This window comes from Staurois parvus, unplaced genomic scaffold (genome assembly GCF_062004578.1).
Source record: "Staurois parvus isolate SC_StPar_1 unplaced genomic scaffold, SC_StPar_1.0 ptg001111l, whole genome shotgun sequence".
In the NCBI taxonomy this organism is placed as follows: domain Eukaryota; kingdom Metazoa; phylum Chordata; class Amphibia; order Anura; family Ranidae; genus Staurois; species Staurois parvus.
This window is the reverse complement of record NW_028318907.1, coordinates 602,818-623,553: the sequence shown is the minus strand read 5'-3', so window position 1 is coordinate 623,553 and position 20,736 is coordinate 602,818. Positions and strand designations below refer to the sequence as shown.

General features: G+C 47.1%; 1 protein-coding gene across 2 annotated transcripts in view; it reads right to left on the bottom strand.

The window, feature by feature from the left end:
* LOC149440128 (C-type lectin domain family 2 member B-like) overlaps window positions 1–20,736 on the bottom strand; it is a 55,634-nt gene that overhangs the window by 12,762 nt on the left and 22,136 nt on the right. For both annotated transcript variants that reach the window (XM_089658900.1, XM_089658901.1), the window contains 2 exons: window positions 10,071–10,130; window positions 619–729 (listed from right to left, as the gene is read on the bottom strand). In XM_089658900.1, coding sequence (XP_089515026.1) covers window positions 619–729; window positions 10,071–10,130 — 171 coding nt within the window. The remainder of the gene's footprint in view (window positions 1–618; window positions 730–10,070; window positions 10,131–20,736) is intronic.

The window sequence follows — 20,736 nt, the reverse complement described above, 5'->3', positions numbered from 1 at the left end:
TTAAAATCAACAACAAGAAGACCAAGCAAAGCATACACTTGTAGACATGACTTTTTTTTTTTTTAAGAATGTTGGTACGATTTTCAAAGCATTAATGGGGTCAAATCAATGTTTGTTTTCAACCTAAGTGACAAGAAAATCTGGAGGTGTAAGATGGAAAATTCTTGAATGAACAAATCTCTAACAGGGAATGTGGTTTCTGTTTGGAAACTCCACTCATTCCAATACAGAATGGTAAAAGCAAGCAACATTTTGAAGTACTTTCGAACAACATTTATCAAGTCATCGAATGTTCTGAGAATTTTCATATGAATGTCTTTGGGAATATTTGTTCAAGAATCTACTAGTGTATGGCCAGCTTAAGAACTCCAAGACAGGACAAATGAAAATGGTGACACAATCTGCCGGCTTCTATACACACTAGAGGCAATTTTTTTGGATGTAGCCTTTCCTCATCCTTCTTAGAATATACAAGAATACACACACATTGTACTATTAGCAGCAGAAATTTTGTAGGATTGGAATTGTTCTTTGAAATATTGATTTTCCTTTTGTCAAATTCTGCCTTGTTTTCTTATTGATCGAAATTCTGTAGAGTTGGTAGAAAATCAGACTTACCACATGCAGCCAGAAGAGCACTAAGGATGATGATCGGAGTTACTAATATTGCTGCTCCAATTACAACATAGAGCACAGGAACTTTGGTTGACCTGAATTTCTGGCAAACTCCTAAAAACAATACAGAGATCAGACATTAGAGATAAAGAAAAAATCTGATATGTATTCTTATTGGTGTAGAAATCAGAAAGAACATAATGGAGTCACAGATGAACACAACACATCACATGGTTCTTGTAGAAGAGCTCAGAGTGAATGGAAGTCATTGTATGCGGCTTGTATGTTATATGGAGAACATCAACACACACAGCAGCTATATAAAGGGCCTGAAAGATGGGGGCTCCCAGTGAGCCACCCCCTCCTGAGGCCTGCAACCCCCACCAGCAAGATTTTCTGGCTCCCCACAATGTTACTTCTTTTCCTCCAGGGCAAACATGGACTCATTGCTCTCTAGTGCCAGGACATCGGACTTGTGCTAGCCCTTACAGGTCTTGTCTTTCCCACAGCTTGTGAAAGGTCAATAAAAGAAGAAGCAGTAGGCCTAAGATCTCATCTCTCACTTTTTTCTCTCCTCCTATCAGCATGCTTCTTGTCAGCACATGAGACAACAAATTGGCTTCCTGTGTTGCGTCTCCCTGTCCCTGTCCCAGGCTGAGCTCCGCTGTAAAGGGAGTACCAGAGGCTGATACCAGGCCAAATTCAGGTATTTACATTTACTCAATGACGTATAAATGAGTAGAAATCTTCATTAGTTGGTGTCTTTTAAATATTTCTGGAGTTTAGCCTTTAAGGAGGTTAGAGGAAAGGAAAATGTCAGAGACAAGCATGTATACGTGCCCCAGAGCGGATGTTGGCAAAATAATCCCACAATGCTTCTTTGTCTCCTGGGCATTCCTCTAACGGCTTGTATACTCCTACAGTAACTGCCAGAGCTTGATTTTCATACTTAATAGAAACCTGCACTGAGATAAGTACAGAGGTGTCATTGCTGACCAACATCTGAAAATGCTGGTTTCCTGGCTCTCAATATACTTTTGAGGCAAGTATGCGGTCAGTGAGGTCATATCTGGTCTGCGCACTTCTTCATATCTGGTCTGCGCACTTCTTCATATCTGGTCTGCGCACTTCTTCGTTGTTCTGGAATGAAGACAAAAGATCTGCAGAACACCATTTTTATAAGGAGATTAGCAATGGCAGCCTCCTCTGTGTCTGCTCAGGTTACAGAGTTACAGTCAGAGAGTCTGAAGGTATACAGCTTCTGCTGTGCTGTCCCTTTAGAAACCCATCAGGGTCGCTGAATCCTTAGTCACGGCTGCCTCTGTAATAGATGTTTACTTTTAAAACAAATATTTAATACAAAGAGTAATTGATATACTACAGGTGTTTATTTACAGAGATCTCAGTACTCCCCTGACAATGCCTTCATCTGCTTCTCTCTCCCAATAAGGATGGAGCCATGTTTGTTCAGCCATCACCCAGGGCCTGGACTGAGATGCAGGCTCAGAAATGACACCATCATGTAAATCTTGTCTCCAGTGTCTAAGCAAATCTTCTCCTGCTGCAGCCTCTCACCTTGTGACTTTCTACAGTTACAATGTTGTGGTCTGATCACTGGAGGGGGGAGAGACTGAGGAAATGCTTCCTCCTGTCTGCAGCAGACTGATGACATCATGTCAGCCTGAGGAAAATCAGTGGACTGGAGCTCAAGAACAGATTTTAAATGAAAAAGATGGAGATTTGTCTGAAATAATATATAGTGGTGACAGTATTATATATTTGGTGACATTTCAGAAATGTATCCATGCAAGGTCCACTTCAAATGATCAGATCAACCTGTGGAAATGTTTTGTTATATACACTGCATATTAATCAGGTCATAGATTGTACAGTTTTACAATAACAACAATTCATATTGTAGATGTTTTTTCTCAGTTGTAATCAAGCTCACTTCAAACCCTGGTGCCGCACTCCAAGGACAGCTTTGGGTGGTGCACATTGGCCTCTTGGTTGGGGCAATAGGATGGGGCATGGTCTGTTTGAAATTGTTTCTTCCTTGAATGGTCTTCCTTTACCCCACCCCATCTGGAGGATAGGGGGTTTTATCCTGGATGTAGATTTCTATAGTACAGGGTAAAACAGCAACCATATTCCAGCTGCCATTGTTCTGAAGGCTAGAAAGTCTGCCAGCAAACAGTTCCTGTAGTAAACTCTTAGTCTGCATTAGAAAAATTACAGTTGAAATCTGACAAGTTTTAACAGGCAAATCCTCCTTTTCCCTACACAGTGTGTGTACATGGACCATAGAAATGATTAAAGAATATATATAGATGGGTTGCTTGCTTCAAACAGCCACGCACTCTTTTCACACCCATCAGGAAATGCCATCTGTAAACTGTTGCATCCAAAGTATTTCCCAGCTGGCTATCTGTGAGCTGGATGACCAGTTTCCTCTGCTCCACCCACCAGGTTTTGCAGGGTGCACCTATGTGACATTGGCCCTACAGCCTTCTCCACCCTGCACCACTGGAGGAAAACAGATCCTGAAGAGCTTGATGATGACTTCATCAAGAATTAAAAAACAAACAATTGAGGGTTCTCTGAAGGGTGGAGAGGGACAAGTCAAAAATGCGGACTTCCAGAAATCAGAGAATCACTTGCTGATACAATAGGGCTGAAGAGAACCACCTCAGAGATCCAGTAATGGTAAAAGTGAGTTAGGATGCTTACCAGAATTAATTGGCTTTCAAATAAATCAAAAGCCAACAGTGCTTTAGGGGTTAGCACCAAACAGATCCGCGATAGATGATGAAACAATGCTCTGACCCTCGTCTCTGTTCTGACTTCACTTCTAATCAGTATGGACCTCCCCTGACAGAGGTGCCTGGGCACTAACTAAGGTGCAGAAGCGGGAGTTCTCGTGTTGAGCGTGCAGAGGTATCCACATCTCTTCGTTAGATGATGATGGCACACTGAAGACTGGGATCTGGGAAATGCCTTATGATGGTAACCTTCATCAGTTGAGTTGGCTTTGTACTGTTTCCATTCTTAGCACCTAACTTCTTGTCAGCTGCAAACTGGAGCTAGGTAAAGGAATCTCCTAAGTCAAATCATGCAATGTCGACCACCTAGTGCTGCCTTTGGAAGGCAACACAGATACCGATAGCAGATTTTATTTGTTAACATAAACTAGTCAAATACTTCTTGTAAAGGTGATAACATGTGAAAAAATAACCAAAAACCATTACAGAATTCCTTTAGGGCAATAACCAAGGATCTGAGTTTCCCATCGATGTTCTTCCAAAGTTGCTATAAATTGCCATTATTTTAGACATTATTATTATGCTACACAGTCTACGTTTAAATTAATGTGGAGGCTCCCTGGGACTGCAAACCATCCAGAGAAGGAAGGATCTCACATTCTATTGTGGGAATAGGCAATGAATCTTGGCCAACACTGAGTGATAAATCCACCCACACAGATTTGCCATCTTGATATGTGATGAGGTTATCTGATGGCAGGCTAGTGTAGGTGCACTTCAGGTAAGGAGAGATTTGCCTTCTGCTTTTTTTAGGTGGGAGGCGGAACTGGAAAGCAGCAAAAAAAGCATCCTCTTTCACTTGTGTCTACACATGAAGAAGCAAAAGCGGACATAGAGAGCCAGAGACAGAAAATCTTGTGAGTTGACCAAAGCGAGAGTGACCAACTGTTGCCCTCCTTGTATGTAAAATTACAGAATAAGAGACATTTCTTTACAGCAAGGAGATCAAAACAAAAGACAAGCGGCTGACTGACAGCCATAAGAAGTATTCAAGAACTGCATCAACTCGGCTTTCTACATTGTGCTACTTAACAAACCAAGGCAACAAGCAATGAGGAAAACGCTAATTCAAAACAATGATGCAGATGAAAATGGCTGAGAAGCAGGTCACAATTGTTTACATTGTATTCAGTTGGAGAGTGCTTGGTTATGGCTAAATGCCATAAATTCTGTTTATTTTTATGAGTTAGAAACATTTACATCTGTCAGTCATTAGGAGAGATCAATACCGAATTACCAATTACACATTGTGCAATAGGCAATATTCTCCATGATCCTTTTAGCACAGTACATATGGCTTACTTGATACACTATTCTGTGTTTGGCTTTTTTCAATCAATGTCCTAGGACAACGATGGACTTTACCAGTACCACACCGTAGTCCAAAGTTGACACCCTAGGTTTGTGAAAATTCCAGACCCAGTCATAGATTATAGTACAGCTAGATGGCTAATCTGATCCTGAATCAAAGTAAATATTTCTTTGGCCAATTTTCAATAAAGAATAAAAATGTTCTACGATATTTTCCACCAACTTAACAAACATCCAAATTTTTCACTGTATCTTAACCCCTTCACGCCTGAGGGTAAAACAAATCTTAATGCCTAAGCACAATTTTGCAACGTTGACCTGTGTTAGCAAAACCGTACATATCATCACAACTACTTTGTACATCTATGTGAATTATACCGCGTTTTTTTCAGGACAAATTGGGCTTTCATTTGGTGGTAAATGGTAATGGATATTGTCACAATCATGCACACAGGGAGAGGCACGGTTCTCCATTTTTCTCCAAACTTCTGCATTTTGGTATTTCTCTTAAATTCCAAATCAGTCTCCCTCCTCCGATTTTCCCCCTCCCTCAAAATGCGATCAATGTATGATGCTGAGCTCCCTGCCTAACAATCCTTTTACCAAATAAGGCAATTGGGTTCTGTTGTAAGAGACACCCTGTTGATTTTGGGTAGAAAAATAAGCTTTTATGTTTTGTGTGGAGACAGAAGTGAGGACCTTCTGCGTTTTAACATCTAGCAGACAGAGAGCAAAGGAGAATCTCGCTGTAACAATGGAACTGAGTGCGACACCAGAAATCCCTGTTTAGCTCATCAGACTTGAAACTGCTTAACCCCAGGCATCTATTTGGCAAGTACTTATTTACCTAAATTTCTTTCTGTTATCTCTTTGCTGTGCTGTTGTGCTCTCTATATTTATATACAGTATATATATATATTGGTTACATCTTTTTTCTGTAAATATTTCTACTGCACCCTTTTGACCTTTTAGTAATAAATCTTACTTTCTGAAAGTGCTGAACTGTTTCTATAGCTCTTTAATGTGACTTATGAATCCATGCCGCTGATGAGCGCTACTATGAGTGTTTAACCCTCTGTATAACCTGTCCGCGGAGATAGCGGTATACCGATGATTATCCAATCATCCTAGTGTATTGCTGAGTTTCCTCTTTCTCTATACAAAAAGGAGGTGGTGGCAGTGTGAAGGGTTAATTGCGTAATTAACCTGACTCAGTAACAAATGCTCCCAGGCTGCAGGTATGTCGATTGTGGTCCAATTAGCTGGAAAATCGGTGTGCAGGGTGCAGCTGGGTGTGGTATTGTTACGCACATGACATCACGGTGTTAGATTGGCTAGTCCTTCGGTCACGAGTTGGTGAGAGGGTCTGGGGTCTGATGCCGTGCCCGTCACAGATATCTCCTGATTTTTTTTATTATCAAAGGCCCAAAATAGTAAAAAAAAAATACTTTTTTTTATTTAGCTGTGTGTTTCTTGTTACTACCATAACCTACCACCAAAGAACAACCCAAAATAAATTCTCCAGCTCCTGACAATCACAGTGATACCATATATGTGTATGTTATTTGTTGTTTGTACCCGTAATACAGCCCAGAAACAACAGTGCACATTTTATTTTCGTCTTTTTTTTTTTTACCTAAAACACACTGACACTGAAACTAACTGACACCAATTTTTTTAAAATCCTGACCTTTGACCTCGACCTTTTGACCTTGACATTTGGCCCTGACCTTGATCCAAACACTAACCCTGGCACTGAACTAGATCAAACCTTGATCTAGGTATTTTTACTTTATTTTGTATTTTATTTTTGTTTATATTTATTTATTTACCTTTATTTATACAAACATTTATTTTTCTCTTTATGCCAGGAATTAGAGAGATACAATGTATCTCTCTTCTCCATTCATAGAGATAGAAAAAAACAAGGGGGCCGGGCTGCACAGTGACTGATAACTGTGATAGCCAATCAGAGGCTATCACAGCGATCATGTGACCTGGAATCGGGAATCCCGGGTCCCGATCGTTAGAACACCGCGGTCTTTGTGCTGGGATTTTTTATTGCACTCCACCAGCTTTGCACTCTCAAAGCCAGTGAGGGGCAATGCACATTTGTGAAGAACACCTCTGCGTTGCAGCAGTATGCTGTTACACAGTTAATATTTATGTTAATGTACAAGAGTATTCATATAGTTTATTTTTTGTACCATTTCCTATGGACATTTCTATAGTTAGTTATGCTGCCATCCAGTGGCCTTATTTGGTAATGCATTTGTTTTATATTACCTCCCTGTGATCTATGACACAGTTCCTTTGTATATGAAGCTCCTCCCTTCTTCTTGAGTACAGCACTTCCTGTGTCATGGAGGCAGCTAACAGACCACATGTAACAGGGACACATGAATTCTGCATAGTACGCTACAGAAAGTATCATCTTTTGACCGCATAATACTGGAAACCATTCATTCTGCTGTATCCTGTTTCACATGTACAGAATAAAGCAACTTCTGGATGAACACAGTATTGGTGAGTTCAGCTATCTGATAAGGATTGTCCACAGTGATTATATCTGCTTATACAGGCTAGGCAGAGAGGTCTCACAAGGGATAAATCGCTATCACAACAATCTGAGTCAGAATAAGCAGAGAGAGTCATAAATGTGACATTGACAGACCATGCAACCAGGCTTTCCTCCAGGTATTCTTTTCCCACTCCACCATTCATTTGTTACACTCCACAGGCTTTGTACTCTCAAAACCAGTGAAGGGCAATGCAGAGTTGCAAGGCACACCACTATGCTTTATGAAAGTGTGACTTTTTTTTTGGGGGGGGGGGTTATTTTTAAGCTGTACTGCTTAAAAATACGCGCATATCTGGTATCCCGACACCTCAAATATGTTTTTGTTTTTTCATGCCAGTGAACCAAATTATCCACTTGCTGTATTTTTCGGTGTGGCTTCCGTGAGGCTTAAGGCCCAACTGAAGCTATGTCTGCTCTCATTGTTATGTAGTCAGACTGCATACCAAGTGTGTCTGCCATGTCACCTGCACAGTGCTCCAATCAACAATGGTCCATATTGCTGGGTGATCCCCTTTAAGGTCTATTGTTACCTATAAGACAGTTGAATAGTAGACAGTACACCGATCATGTCATTTTATAATTGCTCCACAGAATTTATAATTTGTAGCCTTTCATTTCACTGTGGCTTACCAGGACGTACCATCAGAGCTTCAGAGGACAAAGGCGATTTATAGAAAAAGGCAAGAATGATCACAACGTTACCAGACATTTCTTGTAAATGCATGGCAGCTCCTCTTTGGGTCCTATAGTATGGATCATAGAAGTCATACCAAGCAGTCCTGGAAATGCATGGCAGCTCCACTTTGGGTCCTATAGTATGGATCATAGAAGTCATACCAAGAAGTCTTGGAAATGCATGGCAGCTCCTCTTTGGGTCCTATAGTATGGATCATAGAAGCCATACCAAGCAGTCTTGGAAATGCATGGCAGCTCCACTTTGGGTCCTATAGTATGGATCATAGAAGTCATACCAAGCAGTTTCCCCCCTGAAGAATGTTTTTGCAAAAGGGAGACGTTCTGGATTTACAAGCTTGATGCAATATCTCCAAAAGGTCTCTGTGAGAGTTTTGAGCTGAACACAGTATTGTGAAAAAAGTTTTCTATCTCTTATTTTATTGTGATTATTATTACATTAATTTAATATTCAGTTATATTTATCATTTTACTCACATCCGTCAGTTTTTTTCCCCTGTGTGCTATTTATTGTTTATCACTTACTATTTTATTTTGATTGCACTTTCTTTTTATTGTGGCTCCACTTTATTATATTTTTCCCCATGCTAAATATTTCCACTTTAATTTTTTTCTTTTAGTAAAAGTTTCTTGACGCAATGTACCTACAATGCAGATTGCTGTCGATGTACTTGCACTTTCTCTGCTGGTTAACTTGTGTTAGTGCAGATTGTATTGGTATACCATCTTAGTTTGATGTTTATTAACATAAGTTCCATTTTACACCAATCATTGCTTTTTTATTCTTTTTTACATATTTATTTTACAAAATTTTTTTTGCCGCATTGGTGATATGGCTGCCAATTCTCCAGGTTTTCCTGCTATTTAGAGTCTAAATCGTCTCCTGCACTGGTGGTTCCCAGGCTTAAGAAAGGGTCTTGATGACTGGAAACATGTTGTTGTTGTTTCCTGTTACTGCTGACACTTCTCTCTGTTTTTGTACTGTGCCCCTGTCCTGCAGCTTCCTAGCTCTGCCTCTGAGTGCTGCATACTGTGTGTTGCTATTGATGGCTGCACACTTACATGGGTTCAAGGCTGGGCAGCTGAGATGGTTTGTATCCTGGACCTTTCCTAATTCACCTGTTTCCATGTATGTGACATCAGTGGTGTATTTAGGTTTTCTGCTGCCCTAGGCAACAGAAAAATAATCTGCCCCATAGACACCAACCAACACCACTCCCCCTTCCCCCTCCCATGGATAGAGCTGGACATTGACCAACTACACTCCTGCCCCCCCATATATAGATAGAAAGAAAGACACTCATCTTCACACCTCTGGACATCCCTGGGAACGAGAGTCAGGCTCTACTTACACCATCAAGCAGCCTCTCTCAGATCCCACCTGGCTCCCATCACACATGTCCCTTCTTACATCTCTTCTGAGAGGAGGTGCTGCCCCCCTGAAAAATGCCACCCTAGGCAAGTGCCTTGTTTGCCTTGTGGTAAATATACCCTTGTGTGACATCTGGTTCTTATTCCCGTTCATCATGGTGCTGGTTACCCTGGTCTTTGATGAGAATAGATGCATTATTTTAAGCAAGAAAAGTGATATTCTGGCTGCCATCTTTTTGCTCTCTGCTCCTTATGTCCACTGCGATCCACAATGCTCATGTCTCCCTGAGCAGCGCCTATTGGAGCAGAACTACCATGAGTAGCCTACTGTGCAATAAGGCACTAGACTTCATAGATGAATTATTCCACATAAAATCCTTCCATTCCAACCTGTTGATGCGGTCTTCCCTTTCTGAGGTGCAGGCTGAGCTGTTGTACAGAAGTTTCCAATGACCAGTCGGAAATGTGCAATATTAAGTGATGCCATGAGCCATAACGTCAAATACTAATTATTTGCCAATTGCTTTTCTATGCGATCGCGATCACAAGATATTGTGCTTTACATGACTCTTGGGCTGGTTCAAACACCAACCAAAGCTGTAAAACATCCAGCAAAGGAACAACAATACAGCTAAATACAGTACACAGTCCTTGTACATATGTGTGATATTTCATACCTTGGTCATGATTATCTGCAGACTTCTCAAGGTCTTCGTTTGTGAGCGGTTTTAAACATCCTGTAAATAGAGAAAAAAAAATCCCATAACTTTTCATACATCATTAGGACAGCAATATATCAATATACAATATAGGAGCAGCAGCAAATAAAGTGCACAGCTACACTGTATGGCCAAATGTTTGTAGACTCCAAATGGGTTCTGGTGCTTTTGGTGAAGTGGTCAATGCTGACACATACAAAGACATTTTAGACAATTGAGCACTTCCAACCTTGTGGTAACACTTTGGGGAAAGTTCTTTTCCATTCCAGTAAGACTGTCCCCCTGTGTACAAAGCCAGCTTCATAAAGACATAGTTTGACCAGTTTGATGTGGAGGAACTTAAGTGTCCTTCTGAGAGCCCCGACCTCAACCCTACTGAACAACTTTGGGATGAATTGGAATGGGTGTAAATTCCCAAAGGTGGACCCCAATATCTTATTGAATGTTGTACCAGAAGAGTAGAGGATGTTAGAGGCACAAAGAAGGGGCAACTCCAAATTAATGGCCATTGCTTTGGAATGGGATTTCCAACAAACTCATGATGGTCATGGGTCCACAGTCATTTGGCCATATAGCGTATCTAAAGCAGTGTTTCTCAAGCTTTTTTCAGGCACTCTTTATAATTATGGACAGTCCCGAGGTACACTTTAAATGCTGGTAGGAGAATTGGCTCCTGTCTAAATTGGCCCTAGTGTGTATATGTAGGAATGTGAGTTGAGACCTTAGTTTGTATGCCTCTTGAGTGTTAAAGACTGATGTGAATGTACAATATATATGTGAAGCGTTGTGTAAATTGACGGCACTATATAAGTACCTGTAATAAAATAAATAAATAAATTATGGACCGTCTTGAGACACCCCATTTTAAAATGGGTTGACTCTAGACCAGTGATGGCGAACCTTTTTGAGCCCGAGTGCCCAAACTGCAACCCAAAACCAACTTATTTCTTTCAAAGTGCCAACACTGCAATGAAACCTGAATATCGAGCTTTTGGTTTAGAAAAAACAACTCGTACAGTAGTGCAAACTAATTAACAGTACAGGGATGACCAGAGACTGCAGACAGTACAGGGATGACCAGAGACTGCGGACACAGTACAGGGATGACCAGAGACTGCGGACAGTACAGGGATGACCAGAGACTGCGGACACAGTACAGGGATGACCAGAGACTGCGGACAGTACAGGGATGACCAGAGACTGCGGACAGTACAGGGATGACCAGAGACTGCGGACACAGTACAGGGGATGACCAGAGACTGCGGACACAGTACAGGGATGACCAGAGACTGCGGACAGTACAGGGATGACCAGAGACTGCGGACACAGTACAGGGGATGACCAGAGACTGCGGACACAGTACAGGGATGACCAGAGACTGCGGACAGTACAGGGATGACCAGAGACTGCGGACACAGTACAGGGGATGACCAGAGACTGCGGACATAGTACAGGGATGACCAGAGACTGCGGACACAGTACAGGGGTGACCAGAGACTGCGGACATAGTACAGGGATGACCAGAGACTGCGGACATAGTACAGGGATGACCAGAGACTGCGGACACAGTACAGGGGTGACCAGAGACTGCGGACATAGTACAGGGATGACCAGAGACTGCGGACAGTACAGGGATGACCAGAGACTGCGGACACAGTACAGGGGTGACCAGAGACTGCGGACATAGTACAGGGATGACCAGAGACTGCGGACACAGTACAGGGATGACCAGAGACTGCGGACACAGTACAGGAGATGACCAGAGACTGCGGACAGTACAGGGATGACCAGAGACTGCGGACAGTACAGGGATGACCAGAGACTGCGGACACAGTACAGGGATGACCAGAGACTGCAGACACAGTACAGGGATGACCAGAGACTGCGGACAGTACAGGGATGACCAGAGACTGCGGACACAGTACAGGGATGACCAGAGACTGCGGACACAGTACAGGAGATGACCAGAGACTGCGGACAGTACAGGGATGACCAGAGACTGCGGACACAGTACAGGAGATGACCAGAGACTGCGGACACAGTACAGGGATGACCAGAGACTGCGGACACAGTACAGGGATGGCCAGAGACTGCGGACAGTACAGGGATGACCAGAGACTGCGGACAGTACAGGAGATGACCAGAGACTGCGGACACAGTACAGGAGATGACCAGAGACTGCGGACACAGTACAGGAGATGACCAGAGACTGCGGACACAGTACAGGAGATGACCAGAGACTGCGAACAGTACAGGAGATGACCAGAGACTGCGGACAGTACAGGAGATGACCAGAGACTGCGGACAGTACAGGGATGACCAGAGACTGCGGACACAGTACAGGGATGACCAGAGACTGCGGACAGTACAGGGATGACCAGAGACTGCGGACACAGTACAGGAGATGACCAGAGACTGCGAACAGTACAGGAGATGACCAGAGACTGCAGACAGTACAGGGATGACCAGAGACTGCGGACACAGTACAGGGATGACCAGAGACTGCGGACAGTACAGGGATGACCAGAGACTGCGGACACAGTACAGGAGATGACCAGAGACTGCGGACACAGTACAGGGATGACCAGTGACTGCGGACAGTACAGGGATGACCAGAGACTGCGGAAAGTACAGGAGATGACCAGAGACTGCGGACAGTACAGGGATGACCAGAGACTGCGGACAGTACAGGGATGACCAGAGACTGCGGACACAGTACAGGGATGACCAGAGATTGCAGACACAGTACAGGAGATGACCAGAGACTGCGGACAGTACAGGGATGACCAGAGACTGCGTACACAGTACAGGAGATGACCAGAGACTGCGGACAGTACAGGGATGACCAGAGACTGCGGACAGTACAGGGATGACCAGAGACTGCGGACACAGTACAGGAGATGACCAGAGACTGCGGACAGTACAGGGATGACCAGAGACTGCGGACAGTACAGGGATGACCAGAGACTGCGGACAGTACAGATGACTGCTGACCTTTGGGGAGGGAGGGGGAGCGGGTACCTGAATTTGACAGGTACCCGCTCTTACTTCCGCAGAGTTTTTTTTTTATCTTACCTGTTCCTTTATCCAGCCGCACGCTGTCTTCCCGGCTTCTGTAGTGTGGGCGCTCGTCGGACAGCCGGATGCCCAGTGCGCATGCGCGAGAAGCGCTGCGCTTTGTGAGTGGTCCGGCGGCTTCTGGGATCTGTCATGTGTCCCAGGTACCGCCTTACCATTCACAAAGAGCACTGCTTCTTGTGCATGCGCACTTGGGACCCGGCTGTCACGCACACTACAGCCGGGAAGACAGCGCGCCGCTGGATTCTCCTGGCGTGCCCACAGATAAGGCTCGGCGTGCCGGCTGTGGCACGCGTGCCACGGGTTCGCCATCACTGCTCTAGACTGTCCATAATTTTAAAAGCGCACTCCAGTCTAAAATGTGAAAAACTATTCTAATAGTTTTATATAATGCAGCAAAATCCACACATGTAGGACACCGAACATTAGAGGTGATGTATTATTCCAAAGCAAATACCCGTTTGCACACTGGTTCAATGTTTCTCCTCTCCCTCGGTTTTTCTCCATCACTGAGCTAATGTGACCCCAGTGCTGATGGAGAGGGGCAGGGGAAGGTCAAGCTAGGATGCTGTGCAGGCAGCTGACATCATCCTTATCAACTGATGATGTCATTGGTTGTCAAGATGCCGATGTCTAGAAGGTCATAATGTTGCACAATGAAAACCTGTGGCTTTGTGAAACTAGAAGGCAGGCTTGTTCCACCTGCTGACTTGTTAACAAGTGTTGAGCAATTTTTAGACATTTTGGCAAGGCACCCCTGAAGAAACCTCAAGGCACCCCAGGTTGTCTGAGCACCCCGGTCGAGAGGCTGATCTAGAGCAACCTTTCTCAAACTCTTTAATACAGAAGAACCCTTAAAATAACTTCGGTCTCTGGTAACCCCTGCTAATAATTAGTCGATCTACAGCTCATGGTGTTTGAGTGTGAAGGCCAGCATTATAAATCCCCCATACATCTGAGATCAGTAGGAAAAACCCTCCCTTTACGGATAGCTAATGTTATTATTGGTGTCAGTGGTCAGTTATTTGAGAGGCAGAAGTTGCTCATTACTCAAGAAACCCCAAATAACCTCCGGAGTCTATACCTGTCAGGAATGGACTGGCCAGCAATGGTGGGACTCACCTGCCTTTTGATCTGCAGTACCAGGGCTGGCCAGCGGGTGCTCCCAGCAATCAGAGACTCAACTTTGCAGCCAGCTAACACCTGGAACTGATTATGCTGGGGTATTTAAGGGATGGACAGACCCGCAGACTCTGCCTTGGTGTTGTGTTTTTCCTGGGCCCTGTATCGTGTTCCTGCATCCTGTCCCTGTCCGGTTGCTGACCCGGCTTGATTCTGACCTCTGCTGACTTCTCCTGTTCTGATCCCTGGCTTGTGACCCCGACCATTCTCTGCCTACCCCCTGTACTTACCTGCCTGTTAGTTGCTGTACCCTGCTCGTGACCTGACTATTCTCCGCTTACTCCCCCTGTACCACACTGCCCGCACGATATTGACCCGGCCTGCCTGACGACGCTTGCACTGTATGTACTGTTATCTGTGGGTGGTTTGGTTTGTTTGCACTGTATTATGTTTAGTATTGCACTGCGTTTTTGTTTGTATTGTTAGTGTCAATAAATTACATTGTTTATAACATATCTGAAGTCTGCGTTTCCCTGCATCAGTCACACACCTCTGGTCATACCCGGGAGCCCTGACATTACACCAAGGCCAATCCTGACCAGAAGTGGCTGCACAGGGAAGCCATCTTGGCTTGTTGCTGGGAAGGATGGATCTGGATGAGGTTGCGTATTTATATCTGCTAGTGTTTGATGACAGGGAGTATACTTATCAGACTCTGAAGGAGTATCCCCGGGATGAACTGCTAGAATGTATACGGCTCGCTCATGTTCTAGTAGATCAGGGCACAGAGTTCTCTGAGGTGCAGCCAATGATTGAGGTTTGTGCTGAGTTGGTTTCATCTGGTTCCCCCGAATGCAGGGATGAATTTTTGCCCCCATTTAGTGCAGACCAGGTAGAGTCCCTGGTGTGGTTATTAGAGGATGATGTGGATTACTTTCTGGAGCGTTAATCCACATGTTCACCACAGACACTAAGAGATTGTATAAACGCAGTGCAGTCTTTGGTCAGACAGGCTTTGTGTAAGCTCAGCTTTGTTCAACCCATACTGCAGACATGGACAGACTTGTTGCACCCAGCCTCAGTCAGCCTACAAAGACCCAGTCCTGCTTCTAACTCTACTCCTGTATTCCCACCAGCTCCTCCAGTTACAGCCCAGTATACTTGGCTATCTACCTATCTATCTATCATGTCAGTACCCTGTTCCCACTCGCTGCACCTATCCTGCCTTTAACCCTGTAAAAAAGCCCTCTGTAGCAACTGCTCCCTCTCCTGTTCCATCCTCCAGTTCTTCTCTGTCTCCAGCTGCTCCATTCGTTTGCAGACCTGCGTTTACTTGCAGTGCTCCAGTAGTTAAAACCAGAAAAAAGCGAAAATTCTTTCCAACCAATACCATCCTGCCAGTATCCAAACCGGTGAACCTGCCTTCCGTGGTTCAGCCTGAAGCCCCTACTCAGCCTGAAGCCCCTACTCAGCCTGATGCCCCTACTCAGCCTGATGCCCCTACTCAGCCGGATGCCTGCATTCAGCCTGATGCCTCTACCCAGCATGATGAACTGATCCAGCCTGACGATCCTATTAGGCCTGGTGACCTGATGCCCGCTGTCGAGCCAGACAATCCGGTACCTGATGACCTGGTGCCCGCTGTCATACCTGGTGACCCGATACCCGCGGTCGAGCCAGACAATCCGGTACCTGATGACCCGGTGCCCGCTGTCGTGCCAATTGACTCAGAGCCCGCTGTCGTACCTGGTGACTCGGTGCCCACTGCCTTGCCAGATGACGCGGTGCCCGCTGGCGAGCCAAATGACCTGATGCCTGGTGACCCAGTGCCCGCTGTCATACCTGGTGACCCGATGCCCGCTGTCGAGCCAGACGATCCAATGCCTGGTGACCCGGTGCCCACTGCCTTGCCAGATGACGCGGTGCCCGCTGGCAAGCCAAATGACCTGATGCCTGGTGACCCAGTGCCCGCTGTCATACCTGGTGACCCGACGCCCGCTGTCGAGCCAGACAATCCGGTACCTGATGACCCGGTGCCCGCTGTCGAGCCAAATAACCTGATGCCTGGTGACCCGATGCCCGCTGTCCAGCCAGACGATTCAATGTCTGCCCCAGTGCCCGCGGTCATGCCAGTTGACTCGGAGCCCACTGCCTTGCCAGATGACGCGGTGCTCGCTGCCGAGCCAAATGACTTGATGCCTGGTGACCCGATGCCCGCTGTCGAGCCAAATGACCTGATGCCTGGTGACCCGATGCCCGCTGTCCAGCCAGACGATCCAATGTCTGACCCAGTGCCAGCGGTCATGCCAGTTGACTCGGAGCCCACTGTCGTGCCTGGTGACTCGGTGCCCGCCGCTTCGCCTGGGGGCCCGAGACCTGTTGCCCCATCTGGGGGTCCGGCGCCCGCCGCTCCGCCTGAGGGCCCGAGACCTGTCGCTCCACCTGGGGGTCCGGCGCCCGCCGCTCCGCCTGGGGGCCCAAGACCTGTCGCTCCGCCTGGGGGCCCGAGACCTGTCGCTCCACCTGGGGTTCCGGCGCCCGCCGCTCCACCTGAGGGCCCGAGACCTGTCGCTCTACCTGGGGGTCCGGCGCCCGCCGCTCCGCCTGAGGGCCCGAGACCTGTCGCTCCACCTGGGGGTCCGGCGCCCCCCGCTCCACCTGAGGGCCCGAGACCTGTCGCTCCGCCTGGGGGCCCGAGACCTGTCGCTCCACCTGGGGGTCCGGCGCCCGCCGCTCCGCCTGAGGGCCCGAGACCTGTCGCTCCACCTGGGGGTCCGGCGCCCGCCGCTCCGCCTGGGGGCCCGAGACCTGTCACTCTGCCTGGGGGCCCGATGCCTGTCACTCTGCCCGGGGGCCCGGTGCCTGTCGCCCCGCCCGGGGGCCCGGTGCCTGTCGCCCCGCCCGGGGGCCGGTGCCTGTCGCCCCGCCCGGGGGCCCGGTGCCTGTCGCCCCGCCCGGGGGCCCGGTGCCTGTCGCCCCGCCCGGGGCCTGTCGCCCCGCCTGGTGGCCCGCTGCCTGCTGCTTCGCCTGGTAATCCGATGTGCCTCTGCCCGGAGTCCAGCCCGATGTGCCTCTGCCCGGAGTCCAGCCCGATGTGCCTCTGCCCGGAGTCCAGCCCGATGTGCCTCTGCCCGGAGTCCAGCCCGATGTGCCTCTGCCCGGAGTCCAGCCCGATGTGCCTCTGCCCGGAGTCCAGCCCGATGTGCCTCTGCCCGGAGTCCAGCCCGATGTGCCTCTGCCCGATGTGCCTTTGCCCAATGTGCCTCTGCCCAGAGTGCCCCTGCCCGGTGTGCCGCTGCCCGGAGTCTTGCCCGGTGTGCCGCTGCCCGGAGTCCTGCCCGGTGTGCCAGTCTTTGATATCCCGCCAGTTACCAGACCCGGGCGGTGGAACATTTTGCCCAGCTAGGACTGTTTGGAGCGTCCTGAGGCCGCTCCTTGAGGGGGGGGGTACTGTCAGGAATGGACTGGCCAGCAATGGTGGGACTCACCTGCCTTTTGATCTGCAGTACCAGGGCTGGCCAGCGGGTGCTCCCAGCAATCAGAGACTCAACTTTGCAGCCAGCTAACACCTGGAACTGATTATGCTGGGGTATTTAAGGGATGGACAGACCCGCAGACTCTGCCTTGGTGTTGTGTTTTTCCTGGGCCCTGTATCTTGTTCTGCATCCTGTTCCTGTCCCTGTCCCTGTTCCTGTCTGGTTGCTGACCCGGCTTGATTCTGACCTCTGCTGACTTCTCCTGTTCTGATCCCTGGCTTGTGACCCCAACCATTCTCTGCCTACCCCCTGTACTTACCTGCCTGTTAGTTGCTGTACCCTGCTCGTGACCTGACTATTCTCCGCTTACTCCCCCTGTACCACGCTGCCCGCACGATATTGACCCGGCCTGCCTGACGACGCTTGCACTGTATGTACTGTTATCTGTGGGTGGTTTGGTTTGGTTTGTTTGCACTGTATTATGTTTTAGTATTGCACTGCGTTTATGTTTGTATTGTTAGTGTTAATAAATTATATTGTTTATAACATATCTGAAGTCTGCGTTTCCCTGTGTCAGTCACACACCTCTGGTCACACCCGGGAGCCCTGACAATACCTCTCCTAATACAAGAGAGGATTTTGCTTGCTTTAGAAACCGCAGCTTGGCATTGCTGCCATTATTAATCTTGTGATCTACCAGAACACTCAGATCCTTCTCCACCATTGACCCCCCCAGATCCTTCTCCACCATTGACCCCCCCCAGATCTTTCTCCACCATTGATTCCCCCAGATCCTTCTCCCCCATTGACCCCCCAGATCTTTCTCCACCATTGATTCCCCCAGATCCTTCTCTACCATTGATTCCCCCAGTTTTACCCCCCCCCCAGTATGTATGATGCATTCATATTCTTAGCCCCCAAGTACAGAACCTTACATTTATCAACATTAAACCTCATTGGCCCCATAGTCCCCCAATTACACAGAGCATTGAGGTCGGCTTGTAAGTTGGAGACATCCTGTAAGGACGTTATTCCCCGGCACAGCTTGGTGTCATCTGCAAAGACTGAAATGGGATTTATAATCCCAGACCCTATATTGTTTATAAATATATTAAAAAGTAAGGGTCCCAACATTGAACCTTGGGGTACACCACTGACAACACTGAACCTTGGGGTACACCACTGACACCCTTGGACCATTCAGAGTATGAATCATTAACCACAACTCTCTGAATACAATCTTTTAGCCAATTTTCTATCCATTTACATACAGATTTTTCCAAGCCTGTAAACTTTACCTTACACATTAGCCGTGTGTGGGGAACTGTGTCAAACACTTTTGCAAAATCCAAGTATACCACGTCTACCGCCACCCCTCTGTCCAAGTATACCACGTCCGCCGCCACCCCTCTGTCCAAGTATACCATGTCCACAGCCACCCCTCTGTCCAAGTATACCACGTTCACCACCACCCCTCTGTCCATGTATACCACGTTCACCACCACCCCTCTGTCCAAGTATACCACGTTCACCACCACCCCTCTGTCCAAGTATACCACGTTCACCACCACCCCTCTGAACAAGTATACAATGTTCACCACCACCCCTCTGTCCAAGTTTACACCGTCCACAGCCACCCCTCTGTCCAAGTATACCACATCCACAGCCACCCCTCTGTCCAAGTATACCATGTCCACAGCCACCCCCCTGTACAAGTATACCACATCCACTGCAACCCCTCTGTCAAAGTATACCACGTACACCACCACCCCTCTGTCCCAAGTATACCGCGTCCAACACCACCCCTCTGTCCAAGTATACCACATCCACAGCCACCCCTCTGTCCAAGTATACCACATCCACTACCATCCCTCTGTCCAAGTATACCACATCCACAGCCAACCCTCTGTCCAAGTATACCGCATCCACAGCCACCCCTCTGTCCAAGTATACCATGTCCACAGCCACCCCTCTGTCCAAGTATACCATGTCCACAGCCACTTCTCTGTCCAAGTATACCGCATCCACAGCCACCCCTCTGTCCAAGTATACAACATCCACAGCCACCCCTCTGTCCAAGTATAACACGTCCACCACACCCCTCTGTCCAAGTATACCACGTCCACCGCCACCCCTCTATCCAAAGTTTTTCTCACCTCCTCATAAAAATAAATCAGATTTGTTTGACAACTTGTCTTTCATGAATCCATGCTGTCTGTTGCTTAAAATATTTTTTTCCAGCAAGAACTCATCTATGTGGTCTTTTATTAAACTCTCCAGTATCTTCCCAACTAGAGAAGTTAAACAGGTCTATAATTACTTGGTAAAGATTTTGCCCCTTTTTTAAATATTGGCACCACATTGGCCTTACACCAATCCAGTGGTACTATGCCAGTCATTAAAGAGTCCCTAAAAATTAGAAACAATGGCTTTGAGATGACAGAGCTCAATTCTTTAACCACTTCCCGCAGTGCAGGGGTGGGTTGCCGTTCATAAATGGCCTCCACCATTTTAGCCTATGCGTGCTCCTTGGGAGTGCACGGCACCGCGATCCGGTGTCCACTGTGTCCTCTGGACACAGCGGAACACCTATTTCTGTACGGGACCTCTGTGTGTGAGGTCCTGATCATGTGATCACTGATTGGCCAATCCGTGATCACATGAATAGTAGTAAGCAATATGTCACTTCTGCTTACTGCGCGTGAAATCTGTGAATGATCACAGAGATCACATGGTACAACGCTATTTACAACAGCCTTGTACCATGTGACCAATCACAGCTCACAGTTTTTCTCAATGGCTGCAAGAATGCAGCCAGGGAGGAGGAGAAATGATTGCTTTTACAGTCTTTATGGGTGTAAAAGCAATCAGTGTAAAAAAAGAAAAAATATTCATCACCCACCACAAGTAGTACAGTGTCACCATGTTGACACTCTACTGCTAGGGTG